General features: G+C 43.9%; 1 protein-coding gene across 2 annotated transcripts; it reads right to left on the bottom strand.

Moving 5' to 3' along the window:
• Nucleotides 1–491: 491 nt before the first annotated feature.
• On the bottom strand, nucleotides 492–22116 carry LOC146189471 (uncharacterized). 2 transcript variants are annotated; one of them, XM_084604284.1, is made up of 9 exons: nucleotides 21904–22116; nucleotides 16957–17295; nucleotides 13006–13077; nucleotides 10862–10897; nucleotides 8357–8386; nucleotides 5519–5701; nucleotides 4025–4156; nucleotides 2553–2682; nucleotides 492–897 (listed from the first exon to the last, which is right to left on the bottom strand). In XM_084604284.1, exons 2-9 carry the CDS (start codon nucleotides 17293–17295, stop codon nucleotides 839–841), a joined length of 981 nt encoding a protein of 326 aa, XP_084460410.1. In that variant the 5' UTR covers nucleotides 21904–22116; the 3' UTR covers nucleotides 492–838. The 2 variants fall into 2 exon arrangements, with proteins under 2 accessions (XP_084460410.1, XP_084460409.1); XM_084604283.1 differs by having other exon boundaries at nucleotides 8309–8386; nucleotides 21904–22114.
• Nucleotides 22117–24210: the final 2094 nt, after the last annotated feature.

The following is a 24210-nucleotide window of genomic DNA, read 5'->3' as shown; positions in this document are numbered from 1 at the left end:
AAAAAAATCATCGCTTATCGACAAACTTCAGCCTTGGTTTAAAACACGGAATAATATACAAGAACTGCATCGCTCTTGTATACTCATTGGGTTTACAGCCGAGCGCCGCATGTTTCGAAGCGACTTCCTAAGGCACTACTTTAAGCAGAGGAAACCAGAACGTTCTGCGTTGTGCGGCGACGACTAGAAAAAAAATTAAAAAGCAGTTACTCGACCTCGTTCTCTTGCCGATACATAGAAATAAATTGGTTTCGCGGATTTGTAATTTACGCTTTAAATACTCCTATGCCGTCCCAAATGCCATCAGCAGTTAACATATTTCCTACCTTCCAGCTGTCGATTCAAAATTCACAAAAAATTGGGCGTCAAAAAGCTCACCTGCACAGATCACGCTGGGTTCTGTAGCAGCAGCGTTTGCTTCACGTGCCTCCTGCTTGGCCAAATGGCTTCTTGCAGGATGCGCTTTATAATAATATCGAGAGACGCATTCGTGCTAATACGTGATCTTTATTTCCGCAAGGCCTCCCAGGCGCCAGGGTCAAACGCGATGGGAATCAACTTGAACCACATCTCTGTCCTTATGCTGAAGCACATTGCGATGACGTCTGAAGTATTAATCAGAGTGGGGCTAAGTTGGTCAGGCAACAAGTAAGAAAGAACTGGCAAACACTGGTTGAGGAATGGGGGAGACAATTCTGTTACATGTGCTCTTAACGAAAAACGGGGGCGGGGGGATGTTAAAAACGAAATGCAACAAACAAAATGCCATCGGCAGCTGAGGAGAACCTGGCCTTGCAGATAGTGTCTTCTGATGATGTTTGGTTCTGGGCTCAGCCCATCACCTCTGGTTGGACTGCAACTGGTCAAGTGTCAGCACAGTCAGGTTCATTGGCTGACCTGCAAAGCATGAATATGTAATATTCAAGTTGCACCAACATACTTCCAAGCAGAGAGTTTTCACAACTATATGCAATTTGCAGCAGCCTCACAACTAATACCTCTGTAACACGAACACTTCTGATCCTCGTTGAACTCTGTCTGCACTGAGGCTTTCAAGGAGGATTGAAGCATCCGGTGCTACACGGACGTTTTCAATGAGCATTGAGAAATTTCCTTTGCGTGCGCTAAATGTTCCTAGGTGACGTAAAATGTTTTGCCGACAGCCAAAGCACGGTGGTCTGTCGTCTGCCGTCAGTCGCAATGAGTCTAAAAAAGAAAGGCGAGATTGGGGTAATGAATGCACGATTCCAGTGTACATAGCAGCATTTCGCTTTTTGCGCCTCATGTCACCTAATATATTTTCCCAGTAGTCGATGAGTGCTGCAGTTTCTCTTTTGCTCCACAGTTTCCGCACCGACGCAGTCGAAGAGGACGCCATCTTTGCTTGCACTGGCGGTGGACTGCGGTGTCACGATTATAAAGTTAGCTCAATATAAACAAGCTCAATATTCTACGAATGTTGTCCAATGTTTTACAAATGTTCTATCATGCATTTTAACACATTAATATGTTGTTATTTGCGGTTTTGTTGCATTCATTTGTTTTCAAATTTTAGAGCTCGCTGGCGACGAAAGTGTCAACAACCACTTTCGAGTGCGTTGAAATCTCAAGAGCAATTGAGGAAGCAGCTTGAAGTCAAGCAAGCTCGAGCTCGCTTTTACTTGAAAGTTGCCGTGGACAATATCGATCTGCATTCAGTTGAATGCAGATCGAAATGAGGATCGAAAGTGTACATGTGACAGGATATAAAAAGCAATTGAAAATTTTATTGCTACTATAAGGTTTCTAAATCACAAAAATAGATTAAATTGAAAGTACTATGAGTGTCTTTTATAATGCAAAGAGATAAAAGCAAAAAGCCTAACCAAGCAAGTCATGACATAAGGTACACTGAGATTACTAAGTAAAGGCATGTATATGAGAGCTTTAAGAACTTTTAAAACCAGTATTTTGTGTCATTATTTCTATCCTGCCAAAATAATTTAATGAATTTGACAAACAAAACATAGATGGGAGAAAAATCAGATTCTGGCTGACTGGCGTCAAAAGTGGCCCAATTGGTTCCAACTTGCAGGGAGTTTTTACATGCTCTGCATAAAAGGTCAGCACGAAAAAATAACTTTGCCTGTGAACTGTCCCCCATTTGTCTATCGTTTGTCCACAAAAATTGACAAATGTTAGGCTAGAGCATTGTTAGCTCGAAAGTAGTGATTCACTCAAGCAAACAATGCCAGGTCAACAAGCTAGCCTTGGTGACACCACCACTGATGAACCGGAAAGTGATAAAAGCAACCTGCAACCAAACCAACTTCAATGATGGAAAAATACAGCGCAAAGAAGGAGGAGGACAAAATGAAGACACATAGGATACACCAACTCCAATAAGGTTTAGTACCACTGCATATGGTCAGACTGCCCCCTCTCCCCCACCCCCATATAACAAGCTGAAAAGTTTTGTGCATAAAGCAACAAGCAAGTCCCTGGTGTAGGACAAAAATTTACACGACCAGTCAAGAAAGTGTTTCTCTGTGGTGCATACTACTTTCACCTACCATCGAGCAAGCGTCCATGGTAGGTCTTGTAGGCCTTCATGGCATCAGCATGCCGGTGAAAGGTTGCCAAGGCTGTCGACACACCCACCATCCGAGCATCGTGCATGGGACCAATATCCTGGAACAGGTCCTGGGAGAAACAAGGGCACAAACACTCTTTTCAGGGACATCAAGGAAGCATTGAAGGCACACTAAAGAGGATTGAAATGTAGCAAAGAAGGCAAGATATTTTAACAGCAACAAAATGCAGATAAGTCTCACAGGATGAGACTTCCCACACCACAAAAGTATCACTGCAGACACACAGTGGGACTGGGGATAGCGGAGAGCACCTACAAAGGGAGGCGAAGGGGAATGTCTCTGTAGAGAGAAAGAGGGGAGAGAAGGCGGGACGTGAGTGCTACTGACACCTTCCACTCTCCCCACCCCATGTGCAGTGGCACTGTGCAGACCACACCAAATGGCGGCGACTAATGCTGCAGTTGTATTATCAACATAATCTTGAAATATTTCTCTGTGCTTACGAATTGTGGGTAACGGGGGTTTCCTGTGAACGCATTTTGCAAAGGGATTTCGCCCACATTTATTTCTCATTTCGGCTTTTAATCAGTGATTTCTTTTGCGTGTTCACATGAAAGCACCACAGATTAAAAATTGCAGGTTTTTCTCACTTTTGCCATGTCAAGGTTCAATTATTTATCAATAGGTAGCAATACCATACTACTTGCTTTATACTGTAAAGCCCAGTCTGCCATCCACTTTGCAGGAAAAATTATTATAGTCAGCTTTGACTACTTCCCAGCATATTTAGTTCAGGTCTCTTTGTGGAATGCTTAATTCAGCACATGCCCAAGTGGGGAGCTTCTAGCAAAAATGAAGTAGGCAACTTTCGTGAAGCCTCCTGACCACCATCGGCTTTATCAACATGAAAAAATTCGCTCCTCGACATGCCACCGTTATAAATTCTACATAGCTTGGAGCTTTGTGAACCTTCACATCCCTGGCATTCCGAATGAAGCCTGCTTTCCCGAAAAGAAATGCTTGATACAAAATATCATAAGCTTGCAATGCTGAGGAAACGGTGACGGCAGAAAGGAAGGCACTCGAATTTTGTGCGTGGTTCGAATGGTGCAGTCGCAGCGTTTCAGTGCTTTTGTGTCCCTTACGGTTGGTTCCTGGTGGCCAGATTTAATTGCTATAACCGATAACTTGCTGGACAACGTTGTTATAACCAGCCATTTTCCCATAGAAAAAAGATCAAAAAGCTGATGGTGCAGTGTTAGTCCATTGTTATATCCGATATATTGTTCTAAGCAGTATTGTTATAAGTGGATTTGACTCTATCTGCAATGTCAATTCCCTCTGTTTGTCATCTTTTCACACTTAGAAGGATGCCCAAAGCCACTAGCCTTGATGCGACCCATAACATGGATAATAGGCACAGGTTCCAGACTTTTGCTGTAGCAACATACCCGGACATCACTCTCAGTGACCTGGGGGTGGAGGTTGCTCACGAGCACGGAGACGCCCTGCAGTGGTTCGGACGGCGACTGGCGTGGCGGCGTCCTGCCATCCAGCCGGTGCTGAATCCGGCTCAGCGATGGCTGCAGAACATAAAGAAAAAAAGTTTTCTTTTCTTTTTTTTTTTTTTTTTTTTTTAAGGTACAGGAAGAATCCAGGATTGGCGTGTGTAGCCGGCAGAGGCCATTTGCATGAAGCCAGTGCCAGAAAGTGAAATGCCTCAAGGTACCACACAAAGCAATTTGCCGCAGTGTGTAGCCCGCACACCACTTACTCTGTGGTTGCTATTAGCACTTACACACGCACAGGAAGCAGTTTCTGTTGGCGTGCGGCTCACACGTCTCCAACTCCGCAACTGCTAGTCACTGTACACACACTGCCAATGTCACGAGCACCAGCTGCACTGTACTCACCCTGTACAGTGAGGTGCAGCTTATGCGCCTGTAATTGAATCCCCTCGACCATAAACAGATCTGCATGAATGCATTTCCCATGCTTCTACACGCAGATTTTGTTCATTTTGATGATATCAACTTTTTCATGACCCAGTGAGATTACTGACGCCGAGATTTTACTATAGATTTTACAACAACAAAAAAGGGGGTGTCTAGTAACACTGGGTTATGCCTATTATTTACTGCGCTGATCATCGCAAAAGCAAACGAAATCAGCATTTGAGTGTTTGGCTACATCAAACGAGCAAACGAACTTTTGAGCATACAAATTTTTCCGGCAGTTAGCTTTCCGTTGAGGCAGCGCTTAAACAATGAACTACTTTTTGTGTGGGAGGAATTCTGTGTGGCAGTCATGGCAGACTTGAGTAGCATCCAACCACAATCATCCCTACCTGTGCATCCTCCATAACCTCCATAACCCACAGGTATTCAAAGAGGGGCCCCATAACTCTGTTCAGGTTTGTACCTGCATCTGTAATAAATATTTCCACCACCACAAGGTAGCCGTGCCATGCGACGACCGCTGAAAGAGACACCAGGAACAACTCTGCACAATTTTCTACCCTGGTGAAAAACAATTCTTCAGCCCTGTGCAGTTCTGCCAACAACCGCTCAACAGTTTGTCTCTGGGAAAAATTCACTAAAAGGAATGTTTTTTTTTCTTGCATCTGAATAAACTCGCCGTCGCGTCAGGACTAAAAACGAGTGTAGAAAGGGCAACAGGGCAGCCCAGCATCATGAAAATCATGCAGGAAATGAAAGTGACGCCTTGACAGCATCGCAGAGTGCCTTTACAAATGGCCAGCGTTTGGTGACACCGAATATTATATAATTTTTTTTATCCTTTCTTGCTTATGAAAGCTTCATTTTGAAAGAAGGTAAACACTTTTTCATCAGAGCAAGGTATCGTGCAGTATACAGGTCAACTTCAATTCCTCCTCAATGTTACCTTAAACAACACCTTCAACAAGAGGGCGTAGTTCAACTTACGGAGGCTCGTTGTGGTCTGCCCAGCCCGGAAGTGCTGGAGCGATAGAGGCGAGCAGCGGCAGGGGCTCCGGCGGTCGACCTCCCCAGGACGTCGTCCAGCGTCAGCCGCTCGAGGTCGTCATCGTCATCGTTGTCCAGCATGGGTGACTCACCACGCCGCACTGGCAGCAGGCCCTGTCGACGCTTATAATGTGCGAGGGAAGGGAGAAAAAGAAAAACCAAACTCTCGAACAGTCAACATGCCTGTATACCACCACAATGGCTGGCCAAGCAGAAGTGAATACGGCATTTGCCATCCAAAAAAACGTGGTGCCATCTAGAGGCACATGCAGTGCGGTGAACAGAGGACACCACACATCCGTAGCCGGTGAGTGGCACGCCGCCTTTCTTAAAGAAGGGGGGGAGGTTACACACACATACACTGTTTAGATCTATTTCCTTATTACTGAAGTCACAATTCAGAAATATTTCCAGGGACACGTATTTCCATGTGCCGATTCCAAACATTTCATTTAATTTTATTTAAAACAATTCCTTGAACACTTATGTGGTACAGTATAGTATGTTGTGTTTTTTGACAATCTTTTCAAATATCTTACTTCAGGGAACTTGCTAAAATGCAAGCCACTGGTTTCTTCTTACACCGAGGTCTGAAATAATGATGAAATTGTCATCCTGCTTATCACATAAGTTCAGCTGTAGGGTTTGGAAGTGGCCACTTCAGAAACAGGACAGAAGTTTGCCTCTGCCTTTCCAAAACCCTACTATATTTAAGTTCATCAAAAAGGGGATGAAATCTTACTGCATTCTTTGATGTCTGGAGAAACCAATGACATGCAATTTAGTGAGTTCCCTCAAGTAAAGGTTTTTGAAAGGTCATCACAAAAATTTACTTAAGATATCACACAGATGCTCAAGGAATTGGTTAACACTGAAATCAAATGACAAACTTAAAATCTGCAAAGAAAAATACATGTCTCCAAAAGATTTCATTATTCTGTGCGCAAAGACTGATGTCCCCCCTTTAACATAGTTTCTTCTCTGCGTTGCGCCAACAACAGCGCAAAAAACAAGCAGTAATGACAGTGTAGACGTTGTGTGCACAGGCCACACTTACCGCAGCACTGACTTTAAATTCCTTCAAGGTTTCCACCTCTTCCTAACTGCCCTAAAATTAAATTCTGCGGCAAAACTGCAAATTGGGAAAGCCTGTCACACCGCTTGCCTTTCCATAAATTCTTTTTCTTCCACTCGCCTCCTCCCCCGCCTTTTCTCAGTCGACATAAACTAAAGGCATAAAGGAGATCATCACTGGAAACACGATGTTTCAGAGATTACTCAAAAATAGGTCGACAGAATTGGGAAAGCCTGTCACACCGCTTGCCTTTCCATAAATTCTTTTTCTCCCACTCGCCTCCTCCCCCGCCTTTTCTCAGTCGACATAAACTAAAGGCATAAAGGAGATCATCACTGGAAACACGATGTTTCAGAGATTACTCAAAAATAGGTCGACAGAATTGGGAAAGCCTGTCACACCGCTTGCCTTTCCATAAATTCTTTTTCTCCCACTCGCCTCCTCCCCCGCCTTTTCTCAGTCGACATAAACTAAAGGCATAAAGGAGATCATCACTGGAAACACGATGTTTCAGAGATTACTCAAAAATAGGTCGACAGGCCTGAAATTCCAATTTCTTTTGTGACCATCAGTCGATGCCAACAGTTGCAACAAAGTAAGCTATGAACTATGATAGCCGTATGAACTATGATAAATATGATGAACCATGATAGCCACCGTTGCTTATGCGCCATAAAAAAACTATGAAATGCTAAGTCCATGCTGCCTTGAAAAACCACACATGCTCTACCACCCCATGTGCACTATGCTTCCGGACAACTTTCCCTGACAATGCAGCCAAATCTACATAGCCCTAAATCTGCCCTCTCTTCCTAGGCAGTGAAATAATGTCCTCAGTTGCAGTTATTATGCATAGTTCCCTGTATAAAGACAGTATATTGGCAATACTCATTTATTAATTTAAAGCATGTTTGTAACCCAACTGCCCATTTTCACTGCCACAGTAAAACCAGCTTGTCCAATTGCAACGAACTGACCAGATACATCGTTGCGAGAAGCTTACATGTATGGCACCAGCAAAACCAAGCGATGAAGCGAAAGCAAAATATTTCTAGGAAGCACTTAAGAACGATAAGGCGAAAGCCTTTCGGCGGCCATCGGCTGGTGATCGGAGGGACAGGAGTTCAATTCCCAGTGGACAAATTTTTTTTTTTGAAGGTTAAATTTGGGCCTGGCTTGTTAAGTGGCTTGTGTTAGATTTATTTTGGATTTATCTCGTTTGACGCATCTCTGTGGATGCCACTCATGAGCCAAAGAAAGGCTTCCGCATTATTAGTGAATCCCGTGGCCAAACTACAGGCGAGTGACACTTGCTCCACCCCTGGGATAAGATTGGCTGCAATGGTATGAATGGTTAAGAATGGGGCTGCAGTACTACCCACGAACCGAGGGCCCTATACCAAATGGCACTTTGGGCCAGGCACAGCCAAGGACGAGACACAGTGGGCGCACCAGGAATAAAGGGAGACCACTACCCTGTTTCACCAGCCGTGCGTGAACAATCCATTCAAATAAGTGCCCAAATTTCAGAATATCTTCACCTGTCACTGGAATTGGTTGGTCTTGGGTATCATCGAAAATGTTCACCCATTTTTCTGTCTTCAGGTGCTCAGCATAGGCAACACCACTGCCATAGTCGTGCTGTGCTTACTCACCGACATGAACGGGTTGGCAGTGGTGACAGAGATGCCATTAGGATTCACCTGGATTCTTTTGTTGCGAGCCTGTGGGATCTGCGTTGTCAGAAAACCCATGCAGTCGTAATAAGGATGATGGTAATGAAGAAGAAAGGGAAGGCACAGTGAGCATCTACCTTCCAGAATACATGAAACTCCGAAGTGGAGGAAAATATGAAGGGTTTGAAAAGGGGGAAAGGAAGAGGCCCTATAGTGGAGGTCTTCAGATTAGAATTCAAACGTCATGGGCTGGCTGTATCTTAACAACAAGCAACACACAATATTACAAGTACATCAATGTTTTGTATGCTATACATATGCATATATATATGCGTGTCTCACTTAAATGTAACCAAGGGTTTTAAAAAATAAGGTGGGCCTCAGCCCAGTGAAACCAATTCAGAGCTGTTCAGAGTCGCCTATGCTAATCTGCAACATTTTTTCGTTCACAAAAGTTAATTAATTAGTAAAAACTGATTAATTATTTTTAACTACTTACTTTTGAGAGAAAAATAGTGAATGCAAAAGTTGTAGACCGCCTTGAAAAAGAGTCAACTACGTTGTTTCTATCACGCTAAGACTTATGCATCTCTATTTATAGGTCTTATTGCAAAATATGCTGCAACGTGACTGGCTGTTATTTTAAATCGTCCGCCAAGTGCGTACACCTAGCATCAAAGAGTGCACTGCAGAAAAAAGCGGATTTTGTTATCTGGACAGTTCTCGTGCTTTAGAATGGTGCCGCTGTCACAAAGTTTTTTTTATTTCACCAGGTATTGTTCTCAGCTGGTAAAAAAAATCACTTTACGTAGATTCTGTCTTGATAAAAACAATGTAGCTAGGTGTTTTTCGAACAGACCGACAACTTTTGCTATGACACTTTTCCTCTCAAGACAATTAACAATGACCTAATTAGTCTTTGCTAATTATTTCACTATGGTGAATCAAAATAGACGACCCTGAACAGCTCTTAAATGGTTTAACCTGGCTAGAACTCACAGTATTTTTTGAACCTTGGTTACATTTAGCTGGGACACCCTGTATATGCATAAATTGGTTTACAGAAAGGGAAAGATGCAGTGTCTGTCACACTTTTTCTGTGGACACCTGAAACATACTGCAAGGGAAGAGAGGAAGGTGGGAGTAGAAATGGATGTTGCAGTAGAGGAACACAAAGTAACCCTGACCACCTAGGGTTCTTAAACATGCACTGACGTCACACAGAATGCTGCTGCCTCTCAATTTAAACGCAGCCGCTGGCAGTCGGGTTTGAACCCAGATACTCCAGTACATAAGAACATTTCCCGCTGAAAGCCTCTTGAAATTGATTCAACTTTGATTTCACAGAAACAGCAAAATCGAAATCGAACCTCCGTGAATGGGGTCTCACTTTCCTTCGAGCATATGAAAATTTGATAAGGAACTGCTGGGCTCAGAAACACCAGCAAGACCTAGGTAATCGGAAGGCCCCTCATTAACAAGAAGGCAAGACTGAATATGATGTGGCTTCCAACAACTAACCCTGGAAACCAAAGTCTCAGAGCGCCACCCTTTCTACGTTAGACAATCTTAACATAGCACAAAGTTTTTGCAGGCTGATGTCGTAGCGTTTGCATACCTTGTGCGTCGCGTCAAAGTGTGGTACATTAAATGAAGGACCTGCTGGCTTCAATTCAAATATGCCGTCGCTATGGCGCAGTTTAGCATACAACCCGGTAGGAAATAAATGACTGCTTTCATTATGACAGCGCTTATTAAGAAATCCATGGTAAGCACGATGAGATTTATATTTTTTGCTTTGAATAAATACATTTTTTATAAGTAATGATGGCTTTCTGATTTACACATTCTTCTTTTACCAGTCTCGCATAGATTCAAAGGGCTGTAAAGGGAAATCGCTACCAAAGCAACTTTTGATAAATTCAGACTCGAACCTACACTCATTTTTCAACGACGTTTAAGAGAAACATTTCCTGGTTCAGGACTTTAACCAGCTTCTGCGCTGGTTTTTCCTGTTGAACCCTAACAAGTACATTCACAAGGTTGGTTGTGGTGTAAATTTAGATTTTAAAAAATGCTGCCTGGTCCTCCTCAAACAGTGAAGGCAATGGCAATGCATGCTATGTGTGCCCTGTTCCAAGCAGTCTTTTTTGGTGTCCGCAAGAGAAATGAAACAACTGTCAGAACAGCACAGTGACTCCGTCGAAAGAAAGCCATAGCAGGGAATTGCGGAGAATAAGTTTTAGAGATGACGTTATCAAATATGAAGGTATCAGGGTTAACTGGACAAGAGGCTCTTCTGTTTTGGTGCAGACATAACCGAGCTCACGATATGCGACTGCTGAGAGACTTCGCACTACTGTCCGCAGTCTTTTCAGCCATGTCGTAACTAAAAAAAAGACACCTCCCACACAAGCGGTCCATATTACAACACAAAGGCAAGTCCCCCAACGCAGATCTCATGCAATTCAGAGGAAGCACAGAAATGCTTATTGAAGAAGAAAAAAGAAAGAACACAAAAGCAAAGCTCACCCGTTCGTCGATGTCCATCTGAGCCGCTTGAATTTGCTGCGGTGGAAGGTGAAAAAGTGGAATGTAAGTCAAGGGAAGACAAAAGTTCATCTGGTCAGAGAAGATGATATGATGACAATGAGAAAGACAGATATATATATATAATAACAAAAAAAAAACACGACAGTTCAAAAAATGGTCTCCTCTACTTTAAAGTTGGTATCTGTATATACCAGTTACCGTATATAACCATATACAGTAACACTGTTTCTTTCTTCCGGTTATGGTGAGGCACGGCACTTACATGGGACCCATTAATTTATCACATTACAAAACAGCACCATTTATGCATACCGCTTTTATGCAGCGACACAAATTTTTGTGGCAAATTAGTGCAGGCCCAGCAAATCCATCAAATAGTGCATTGAAAATATGCATGACGCAATATTCACGCGCACGATGGTGGGTGCCAGTTAACCACCCAGAGTAAAATGGGTTTCTAGTGGATGCTTTACCCCTGTATCGCTTTAACAACATGTAATTCTAAGTTGTCAAGATTCTCATATAATCCAGCGCTTGTGACGGCTTTACGGCTTGCCCAGTGGTCTGCTGTGGCCCTCCGTGAAGGGGGAGGAAAGTGTAACCCACTTCCGTCCCAGCCAGTTTGATAAACCTCCTCAGCCTTGGAGGCCGAGGTGTTGGCGTGAGGAGGAAAGCCTCTGCTTCTTTTCTCTCTCTTTCTCTTTTCCTCCTCTTCTGTCAGTCCCTTTTAAATTTTCGACTGCCCGTCCGTTTTCAGCGACTCTGCTTGTGAGCCTTCCAGGTTGAAAATGATTTAAAGCACTGCGAACGCCTTACCTGCTGCCCTTTATCTTTGTCGAGCGACGACTTGCGAAAACTGCTTCAAGCTGTCAAGCACGGTTAGACTGAGGATGTGTGCGACAGAGTAATGTTGACGCTGTGCATTGATGGAGCATAATGTGAGCATAATTTGCTTCGAAAAGAATATGCTATGCTTGGCACTTAGTGGCAAGAATCAGGCTCTTGCATGACCCGTAACAAGTGCAGCTGTTTTATGCACAAAAGAGTGAATCAGCACCATGCGTAATGTCTCTCGTGTCTGATGATTCTCCCGTCTAGACCAAGACCTCAAATCGTACACGGTTTGCATTCTTTCCACAAATGTACCATTTCATTAAAATGCTATTACAGTGTAAAAAACAAGGAAATAGAAGAGATAGTGATTTTACTGCCACTTTTCACTGAGAAAATGTCATTAGCCCACATATATTGGATCGAGAGTTTATAGGTGCTCTGAATGTTGAATTTATGCTGAATTTACCCCTCAATTTATCAAAACTATCGCTTTTCGCCAACTTTGGGATTGATTTTCCCAAAAAAAGCTTAAAATATTTTTGGCATCAACTTTACCAACAACTGAACAATGCAAACATAAACATGAAAAGTTCTTGATAAGAAATACTGAAAACTCCCAATTTCTCGCTCCTTTATTGAACCAAGGAAACGCAGAATAGCCTTATATGGGGGCAGTTATGAAGTTACATTAAATAACAACACATATGCAATAATATGAAATAGACTTTGTTATTGTATCTGCTTAAGCACCTAATTTAGAAATATTTAACTGCAAGCAGCTTTTGCGTGTTCACAAAATCATGTGAAAAAAGATTTTTCTTCATCAAATTACTTTACCAAAACAGTATTCAGACGATCGACAATTGCCCCAATTTTTTAAAGAGAATCGGTCAACGATTGCCAGGTTGAGCGGCCAATGGTGGCCAGACCAGAAAGCTGCTTTCGAAGTAATAAAAAAAATATTCATTTTAAAAATATTTACTGCACCGAATGAGCTCAAATTTTGCGGAATTTTAATTTCACGTGTGTGGAGTGAAATGCAATAATCTGATTGTGCTCAAATGATATCTGTCATGACCCCTTTAACTCTCAGTGGAACAAACAAAGTGCCGGCCGCCAAGTTTTGGGTGTGGCCCCCACAGCTGCTTTTACTCAGGAAAAAATCTTGAACTCTCAGTGGAACAAACCAATTGCTGGCCGCCAAGTTTGGGGTGTGGCCCTCAGTTGTTATACAGTAATCGCAGCAGACAAGTGCCACCAAACCTCAAGGAAGAGGAAAGGGCACCTACCTGCAGTGCCGCGATTCGCCGGCTGCCACTGATGAGACCCCGCCTCTGGCCGACCAGGCCGGCGCCAAGACCCTGTGGTGAAACCGTAGTCGCAGAAATCACGCACACACCAGGAAAGAAAACAAACATACAAATAAAGGAAGCAGGCAGCTAGAAACACAATTACAATGCACACACAAGCGCAGTCCGGACAAAGCCCCCAGTACCCGGACAATCAATCTACGATAAACACTTGATCCAAACTCCAAGCAAGAACTAAATTTTATTGAAATTACACATGCAGTGTGTTTTTAGAACACCTGGTGTTGGTCTGACAAAACATCCAGTTTGAATAAGCACAGCTGTTTGAATCAACTAAGATTATGTCAATGACAATTCACTGTTTCAGTAACGAAAGTGGTAAATTTGTTTGAAACTTCACCCTGAATTTCAATTACCCAAAATAATTTCAATCTGCTAAATCGTGTCGTCTGCTGCATATTCTGTGCACGAGCAGCGTCAACCGCGGTTGCGCTACTGTGGGCACTATAGTTACGCGAAGCCGATGTGGCAGACCAAACAGCAGTCATGCCATTAACTGCTGTTACCGCAAACTGCTTTTCGATCTCTGTTAGCACTTTTAACCGAGGCAATAGGGGCACCTGTGGGCGGGATTCAGGAGCACGTAAGCGACAGAGTACGAAAGCCGCATATGAGCTGGCCCGCTAGAACAATGTACACAGTGTACAGGATACCGCAAGCTTACAACAATGATGCCGCCCGCGCGAGCGCAGCTGACGACGGCACTCTGGCCGGCTGCTTTTCCCTAATCGTTGCTAGGCCTACATTGCTTAGCATCGAAGCCACAGTGGATGGCACTTTTTAAGTGATCAGCGAGGCATTTTATTAAAAGAGCCATTCGATTATGAAACTTTCTTTCAACCCCACTGTTTTATAATGAAGCAAATAATTATTTTCGGCAATGCCTTAGCAGCGGAGCTAGCGTGCGTACAAGATCACAGGCATCGAACCTGCGGATGCTGCTAATGCAGCTCTAAGCAAAAGCTCCCACTGTATGGGTCAGCATTTCTCAAAAAGCATTTATTTTTTTTCAATTCTCTTTCCCAGGACCTAAAATTATTACGAGAAAAACGAAGTAGTGGCCACGAATGCGCAATTTTAGCATGATATTTGCACTAGGTTTCGCAGTTGCTCCGCAAGACATACGCACTTTCATGTACAACGCAACCCCACGCCAAGCGTCACGAATAATGCCGTGCATCTTCATGCGCCGGTGCTTTCCTTCTCGCACCGACACAATTGATCGAAGATTTCCCCCATCATGATCAGAAGAACAGCTCACATTCTCACTGGCAATCGCAGAAGCCACATGAGCCTCCCGTCACCACATGTAGGCATGCCTCGTGCATGCGCTGTGTTTTAGGATTTGGTGTTTTCGTGATCGTCGTCACGGTATTATGTGCCGAGAGTCCCTTGCTAGAGATATTTTTTCGCGAAAACTTATTTGGGTACCACCAAATGCATTCGTTCTACTGCATGTCTCGAAAGCGTGACTCTAGGAATGCTAGTCGAACATCCGCAATCCGGCCGGAGAGCGTGGCCAGCACGGCTGGAGAGGCCCTAAGAGACCCGTGCAAAATACTGAGTGCTGCTTTTGCCATTCCTACATCGTGCAAGGTGCGATCGACCTGCTTGCAGTTGCATGTGCGTCGCGAGCCCCATGGTCATGCAGTGGTCTCAAGGGACGCAGAATCAGCATGGTGAAACCGAAACCCTCAAAACAGTCAACCGACACCACCACTAGATGGTGCCTCCTCCCACTGGAAATCTGACTGGCCTGATGCCGATAGCGCAGTTCCAGTCTGGCATAATAGCCAGAACTTAACTGCGAATTAGACTGGAATTTGTTCGGATCCACATATAATACGAGGCAGAAATCTGGCGTGATAAAATGAGAAAACAACATTATTTATGCGGGCTTTTATGGTATTCGATTCATATTCGAAATTTCTACTAGAAACCCTTTTTCAACCATTTAGGGTGCTTTGTACACAGTTACACACATTCCAAAATTTCAGCTTCTCCTCACAGGGAGCTTTACCTGGCATTGAATTCTCTGTTGCAGGAAAATTTAGCATCCTAAATTTATATTGGAAACAGGGTGCTTTGCTTCTGCCGACCAGCACATGCAGCAAATAATGTTTCCCAAAACAATCAACGTAGCAACACGACCTTCACTCTTTCCTTGCAGAGATTTTGCCCCCAGTGCAGAGGTCAGTCTGTATAAAGAATTTACTTTTTAGAGGCCTACATATACGCGGTCCATGTCCCTGTAGCCACAAATTTAAACTTAACTTCTTGTGATCTAAAAGCTGCATCTTTCGCATCTCACAGATATAATTTCTGTCCAACCTGCAAAAGCGTGCGACTGGGTGGCTACGCCTGTGAACTGTGTGAAACAGAAAACAGAGGCATCAAAAGGTTCAGTTCGACTTTGTGGAAACACTTATGCGTACGACTGTGAATGCAGGCACTGTGAACAACATATGGGGCCACTGCAGCACGTTCTATTCACCTGTAGCGACGCCTGCCTTGTGCATGGTGAATTAGACACAGTTTTGCAACAGGCAAAGAAATTGAAGTGTACAAATCTATGAAACCGTACAATTTTTTGACAATCCAATGAGCCCAAGAACAGAGTGTGAGCAAACTGCAAAATGACTTTTCAATTACCTACATCAAACTGTCATCCTTATCTGCGTGACACTTTAATATTGAATCTGGCAGAACCTCTGCATACTGCACTGTTGTGAACCTCGGTCCCGAGTCATGAACCCGTCCATGCTGGTTCTACCAGATGTACGGCAAGTGCATGACTGTTCTGTAGCGCCAATAGACAGCCAAGACCGTTCCTTTCTATGCTGGAATACGCTAGAGTGCATTTCTGCAGTATACCAGTTTTATAACTGGAACAATTAAGTGCCGTTTCTTCCAATGTGTCCCATGGAAGCAGCTGGTAGTCAACTGATATGGAAAGCCTCAAGTTCCACTGTGGGCAACACAGCTCACAAACTTTGCTGTTAAGCTGCATCATAAGCTGGGAACGAATGGGGTGACTGCAACACTGAATAGGCAGTGTGGTTACATTACGGTGCAGAGCAGTAGTGCTTAACTACCAGATTAAACGGGCAGTAGTGTTACATCACGGTGAGGACAAGTACTGCCTAACAACAATACTCAACAGGCAGTATGGTTACATAAAGGTGCAGAACACTACTGTCATGAACTTCATGTGCACAGAGCGTTCCACAAAGAAAAGTAGATATGCTGAAACGTGGAAGCTAACAAAGAGGGTTCTACTTAAGTTGAGGACAATGCAGAGGGCTATGGAAAGAAAAATGGAAGAGATAATGTTAAGAGATAGGAAACGTGCAGAGTGGGTCAGAGAAATAACTCAAGTCACTGACAATCTAGTGGAAATCAAGGAGAAATGGGCATGGGCAGGACATGTAGCGCGAAGAAAGGATAACCAATGGTTGCTTAAGGTAACAAACTGGATTCCAAGAGAAGGTAAGCATAGCAGGAGGCGGTAGAAAATTAGGTGGGCGGATGAGGTTAGGAAGTTCTGAGGGGTCAAGTGGATGCAGCTCGCACAGAACAGGGTTAATTGGAGGAATATGAGAGAGGCCTTCGCCCTGCAGTGGGTATAGTCAGGCTGAGGATTATGATGAAAAAAGTTATGGGGTGATTTTGATAAAGGAAGGATACCTTATAGTGAGCATGAAACTGTGTGAGCCAACATCACTGACATGAAGAAATGACCACAGACATGGCAACATGACCACCCTCACGCCATCTCATAGCATGGCCTTGGTAAATACCTCCTCCACTATTTAGATGGAAAAAAATTTGTTTTGGAGTGAAATGGTGACTTGAGAGAGAAGGATGGACCTGTGCCTGCTGTCTCAGATTCCTCGCCTGGAACCTTGGCGAGGTCTGTGTGGCTGTGACTAGACCACGGCGGCCGAACGCTGCAATGCGGTTGCTGAGGGGTCCGCTGCCACCAACCACCCTGGATGCAACGAGGTCGCTCCGCAAAGTGTTGAGGCGAATGTTGGCTGCACGCCCCGTCTTGACGATGCCACGTGAAGTCAAGCCAAATCGGCGGGCTGGCACGGCAGGGGCCACTGTGGCACGTCGGGCATTGAGGATCTGACGAGCATCCATCACTGGCTGGCGCCGCGAAGCACCGGCGACGCCCAGGCGGTTTGCCAGACGGCTGCTCACCATCTGTGAAGTGTAAGACTCGATAGTGAAGAACTGCTCTCGAAGCATGCACCTTCATGCAATTGCAATAGCGTATGCACGCACGTGCACATATACACTACTGGCAGTTAGGTGAAAAAGGAAGAGAGCAGGTTTGGTTTGGTTTATGTAGTTTAATGTCCCAAAGCCACTCACTCTTATGACTAATACCATAGTGGAGCGCTCTGCATAATTTCAACCACCTGGGATTCTTTACTGCTACTATAAAAAGCATGTGCATGTTGCATTCTGCCTCCATCGAAACATGGCTGGTTTGTGTTTACAAATGCCTCACAGCCAATTGACGCAGTTGACTGTCAATGTGCACATTGAGGACATTCACAACAAATAAATGCCTCCAACACTAAAGGCTTTTGTATAAAAGAAATTGAAAAACAGGGGCAATTTTTTTTTCAAGAAGCCTTGTTATAGCTAAGAAAGATCTTGCTTTTGGTATTCCATTTATGTACAGCATAAGCTTTAAAATATCAGACATCATGGCCACTTAAGGCCTATAAAGCTGCGAATAAATATTACTATTAGCCAAATGTACCTTAATTTTAAAAAGTAGAGATACCAAAATTTTAGGTGTGGTTCTTTGGAATAGCACGAGGCATGACATGGAATTCACCTAAGCCAGCCAAATAACTTATAACTGAATTCTCTCTCATGCAGTTTGTTTCTATTAATAAATGGTTTGGTTTGGTTTATAGCCTAACGTCCCAAAGCAACTCAGGCTATGAGAGATGCGGTAGTGAAGGACTGCGGAATATTTTTGACCATCTGGGGTTCCTTAACATGCACCAACATCATACAGCACACGGGCACCTTGCTTTTCGCCTCCATCAAAAACTGGCTGCCGCAGCCAAGATTCGATCCCTCATCCTTGAGCGTAGCAGTTGAGAACTCAAACAGCTGCACCACCGTGCCAGGGCACAACCAATAAACGGCGGTTATGATGCCAAGTCAAGAAAAAGCTAACATATAATCCCTTCTTTTATATCTTGCAATTTCAAACCTGTGTAAGGATTTTTGTGAAATCAAAGGCCATACTGTAGTTTCTGTGCGCATCGTGTACCCTCAATGTGACTGTGATATCACCGCTGCCTTTCGGCGGTTGGAACCAAAACTGCATGAAAGAAAAGACTCAGTCATTTACTTGCCACTTTTTCATCCAATCCACCCGGATGTTCATGTTAAGTAATATCCTGCCCATCATTTCAAAGACTGAACGCACAACAAAAATTAGGTGCGTCTATGCTTAACCATGCTTTCAGAAACCAATACGAAGTCCACGTGTATGTGGGAAAATAGAAAAGAAACAGAGTGCGTTTTCGCACAGAGTTATTAAAGGAGTAAACGTTCGCGCACAGAACCCTGTCCAGTCTACAGTGCTGACTGTTGCTCGTATAACATTCAATGAACTGAAGGCGCCGGTGCCACTCATTTTCTGCTAGTGACTTCCAGTCACAGGTTCAGAGTATATGTCTGTATCAGCATTTCTTTTAGCTTCTTTTATACGTGGCCTTGTGCTGAAAATCCATCACTAATAACAAGTACAAATGCCTGCATTGCTTGAAGTGCATAACATGAGTTCCTATTTTTCGAATGCAGCCCTTACACACCCATTCCAAGGTTGAGTAACGTCGCCATTGGTGCCACTGTAATTAAGTGAAAAAGTCACGTGCCACGAGAGAGTCACGAGCCAAAGAGAATTTCTCAGAAGAAAAGAAAGAAGAGCCCTGGCACTCCTTTCCCTTTTGCTGAGAAATTCTCTTTGGCTCGTGAGAAAAATAGTGCATTGTAACTGCACCTAAGTACATACATGCAAGCATCTCTCATATAATTTGCCTCAATATATCACAAAAATGCTTAAACAGCAGCGCTGCGTTTTTGCATTAGGGAGTATTGTAATTGCCCGAATAATTTTTTGCGTGTATAAGAAATGCTGCATTGTACCGATCTTCTCACCCACCGATAACCTACACTGATATTTATTCGGAAACGGTAGTTAATTATCATCCTGAAAATTTGGTACCGGTTCAAATGCACAACTGCACTGTGGAGTTTTCGATGATAGCCAGCACAAATGGCAAAAGAAACACACCTTTTTCAAGGTTCAGGGGTGGAAGCAGGCTCGAGCATTTTGGAACAGCTCGAGTAGTTATAATGGCATTTTGGAGCAGCTTTGGAGCAATCAAACAAGAGTTTTGGAGCATTCGAACTATGTTTTGGAGCATGTTTCTAGGGCGAAACACCATAGATAATTTCAATTTTCTATTCCTCAAATACAAAATCCCTATTTTTATTACTTTCTATGTAACGTTCAGTGCTTTTGTCGACTATGCAAGCACTTCTGACAAAAGACAAATGGCTAAAACATGTAACGATGTTTAAAACAGCACAGGCTGACCTAAGCAACCATCCGGAACAGACTTGCAGCAACGAAACACTTGCTTATGCACCTCATGAATGAACGCCAAGCTTGGCCTAAAGCTTTTGCCTACTTTCACTTGACAGATTCAAATGAAGGGTCAACCATTTCATTACGCTCTAGCAGTGCCACTAGTTTTTGGCGCTCGCATCAATGGGCACGTTTCCGCTTTTATCTTCTGCATATCCTTTTTCCTGCACCTGTACTGATAAGTTCCCAAGCACTGTTCAGTAGTGCCTTCAGGGAGGATCGACAGCACTTTTCATCCTTCAGCTTTTTTACTCTCAGCCTCCTCCCAGTAGCTCGTTATGTGTTTGCTTAAGCAATGCTGGGGTTCAGTTTTAACAAGTATGCGATAGGCCCTGATAGGCCCATCATTGCGAACGCAACGATGGAAGGTACAAACTATCGTTAACAGCTCTCAGAGAACAGATGGATTTAAATTTTGAAAACATGTTAAGCCACCAAAAACGCTTGTCCGCGGTTTGTCCAGTTGCGGTTGAGCGCAGCCAAGGACTTCCATGGTGCATAAAAATGTGACAGCGGTCGGGTACTCACTGACGAAGTGACGGTTGGCACCTTTGGCGCATCACCCTGTGACACTACAAGTATGCTTTTGTCGGGCATAAGCCTGACGCGCTTGTCACTGCTCGATGGTGAAATACCAGTTTGTTGTTAAAGCAAGGACATTAGAAGAACTTGTGCACTTTTTTTCCGCCAAACAAATTTAGTAACGGTTCCTACTACATTAACGTGGTAGCTAACACTACCTGCTTCACTTGCTGCTCTCGCTTCCCTCTCCACCAGTGATTCAAAAGAATGGGATAATGTGCTATGTCACATACCCAGTGCATTTTTTCACAATTGCCTCTAATCGCTTATAGGTCATAATAAATTTACTCGTGCAAAAATTTTAAATTATGCTTCACTTTCCTAGCTTGCGAAAGTTTTGTTTGTATTCAGCCCACTGCAAGAGGTGTTATACGTCTGCCACCGGTGCACTGCTATCGTTCCTGTGTTGAGCTAAATTTCATAGGGAAAAATTGTGGCAACCGGTTTGGAGCAGTTTTCGAGCAATAAAGTGTCTTGGAGCAGGATGGAGCAAGGAAAAGCAGTTTAGAGCAGAATGGAACGATTGGAGCAACACTTCCACCCCTAAAGGTTCGACACTAGAAAGCAAAACGCAGCTGTCACATCACTATAATCTAGAAGCGCAATAAGAAACGGAGGTCTAAATCAATCTAAAATCCTCCTTATCCCAGTAAATAGACAAGGAAGAGAGCAACTGAAATTGTTCCCACAAATGAAACTAACTGCAGTTCGAATAGTACCTACCGATTTTCAATTAGTTTTACCCCCTTTTCTTCTAGTTCCAATGGGCACTGCTATGTGGCCGACTGCTATGGTCAAGGTACCGCCTAAATGATCTTCGTGCGTTCCCACTAGTTATGCGGGTGTTCTCACACCGTTACCCAAGCCTGCTAAATACTAGTTGTGCCGTGACAAGACAAAGACAAAACGGCTAGACAGCCTCCTGCGAATAACGCGTGTTTATTCACGCGCCAATAAATGACATATCTACACTCTTCCGCAAAGCAGCATACATACAGCGTGCATGCAAAAGCGCCACAAACTGCCATGAATACAAGCCTACGGTTGCGAATGAGTTCGTTTTGACAACCCACGTGCGCGACTACGTAGTGACCGGTCGTCTTTCGAGGTGCCTGAAAGTGGACCCAGGAGCCATGGAAAAACATCAAAAAAAAAAAAAAAAAAAACATCAAGGCTCCCGCGACGCCTCATGCTGTAGGAAGCGTCGCTTTGCGAACGCAACGATGGAAGGTACGAACTATCGTTCACAGCTCTCAGAGAACAGATGGATTTACGTTTTGAAAACATGTTAGGCCACCAAAAACGCTTGTCCGCGGTTTGTCTAGTTGCGGTTGAGCGCAGCCAAGGACTTCCATGGTGCATAAAAATGTGACAGCGGTCGGGTACTCACTGACGAAGTGGTCAAAACCGCTCTGCGAAGCAGCGACTCGTTTTAACCACGTCGGCTTGAGAGCACTCCGGCTGCTGACAGCGAAAATAGTTCTGCGCCGAGTGCCAATCGCGCTCCTAACCATACGAGAGCTGCAGCGGCTGCAGCCATAACTCACCTTGGTCTGTCCGTTAGCTAACGGCGTTTCACGCCTCTCTCTTGAGCTTTCGGCGGACCTTGCGGTTTGCACAAAACAGGGTACGAACAGTTTGCACGGGGTAAAAAGGTGCAGCAGTGCTAGCAGTGCACTCCTCACGCTCGTTACAATGGTACGGGATTCGGATGTGACTTGACCGCATGCGACTTTTCAAATGGCCAGCATCTGTTACACTTTTTTTTTTTTTTTTTTTTGTGCGCTAAGCAACATTAGCTCTATCTAAACAACTAATCACCGAACAACTAATACATGGTAGAAAGTCAATACACTGGCATTAAATATACAGATGGCAGCTGAGACACTATTTATGGCGCACCATGTGGCGCACTTGCAGTAGGACAGAAATGCTGAAGACTAATTTGAGCAGTTTTCTTGGAGCTTCAGTCGCTTCAGTCCAATAATCAGCAATTCTTTATCAAGGCTAAAATAAAACGTTTCTTTTCAATATATAAATTTTGAATTCATACAAAATTAAACAAGTTAGGAATCTTGAGTGTCCACAATCCTTCTCATTTTCGTCTCGCATGATTTTTTGAAGTGCTGGCATGGCATTGGTGGCTAATGGCGGTAAACATCATAGTAGTGGCGGGTTAAATTGAAGTTAAATAATGCCAGAGTTTTTAATAAGGGGTAAAAAAGAATGAAACGGCATTACTATTCATTTTAAGCTTGAAAGCAGGATATCCTTCCCTTAGATAAGGAGCAGGAGACCACCTGTAGGTGACTCCAGACTCAATCCTTCATGGCTCCTTACTTTCTCTACCTCGATGACTACGACCCGGAATGCACACTATGTGGGGAAATAGCCACTTATGATCACATATTGTGGAACTGTAATAAGGAGCCGCCCCCGGAATCTATAATACAGGTTCCTACTCTCGAGCAATGGGAGGCCGTCAATGAATGGGCTACCCGGGTCATTGAATAGGCTACCCACCTAGCACGTACGGATATGTATCATCTGCATTCTGCTTTTCCTAACGAAATAAATGTTTTGCAATCCAGTTAATAAGCGGTAAAAGCAGCAATACTGCAGCGAATGCAGTGCGACAGCGTCTTCCCCATACACGAAGCTTTGATTAACTGACGCAATCGCTTGATGATGGCGAGACGCAATTTGCGCCCGTGTGCTGCTGCGACTTTAGGAAGGACTGTCTTGCTTTTTGGTAGGAGTTGGTGTTTTGTTCTGTGTAATGATGTGTTTGAAATTGCTGTACATGTATTATCCCGTGATATTCACCTACAACATCTGAACAAATTATAATTGAATTTCCATCTATTTCGGTTTCGATTTCAAGCGATTGTCAAAGTCTACTTCGCGTAAGGGATGAAAAAGAACAGCCATATAATCATTCCTCTGTCGTTTGAATTCGGCACAACGCTAGACCCACCCAGTATTACATCAAATGTTTTTTTCTTGCGTGCTCTTGACAGAGACTTGATTTTGACGCCACAGGCATCTCTCGGCTGCTGAAACTGAAACCGAAACTTGTGAGAAAAATTCAGTTACACATTTTAGCGCTTGTGGGTAAAGACCCCGTGCATGGTGATCCATAGGAATGCCTTACGCATCATTAACAAAAGAAAACAGTCACTAAAACTTGGTGTCCTTATACACCTTTAATGTCGCAAAGTGACTAAGGCTATGAGAGGTGCCATAGTGGAGGACGCCGGAAATTAATAATAATAATAATAACCGGAAATTTCTGCCACATGGGGTTTTGTAAATGCACTGACATATTACACAGCAGGACAATGTATTTGTTTTTACTTCCTTTAATTTTTCAACTTTTTATTAATTTTAGAATTTACTTAAAGGGCCACTGTCCAGGGAAGGCCCTTTTAAGCAAAGGAGCCCAGTGTTTCGATCAGGTACCGGAGATAGTCTGTGCAAAATGCTACAGTGACACGCGCGCCGCAAAGCATTGAAAATACAATTCAAAGCTCACTCATGCTCTCCTTTGGGAAGCCAGCTTCCCCGTTTCCTGCGCTGGCCCGACGGGCCACAATAATGACGTACGTACCGCGAACGACGTCCATTGGTCCGTCTCGCTGACTGACGGGAGAAGGATGGGTGTCTACCGCTCGCTGCGCACTTTTCCCTCGCCACGGCCAGACTGAATCCAGCGGCGCGCGCTCCCTCAGCCGTTTTTTTTTTTTTTTTTTTTCTTTTTTTTTTCGCGCTCGCGGAGTGCCACGCCCCACCTCCCGCTAAACGCGGAGGAGGAAGGGGAATTTGTCTTGCGGAGGCTAGACGACCTCGGGCAG

The sequence above is a fragment of the Amblyomma maculatum genome, chromosome 5, assembly GCF_055883805.1.
Source record: "Amblyomma maculatum isolate TAMU_Amacu chromosome 5, ASM5588380v1, whole genome shotgun sequence".
NCBI lineage: Eukaryota > Metazoa > Arthropoda > Arachnida > Ixodida > Ixodidae > Amblyomma > Amblyomma maculatum.
Note: the sequence above shows the minus strand (reverse complement) of the source record. Positions and strands in the feature narration are given on the sequence as shown.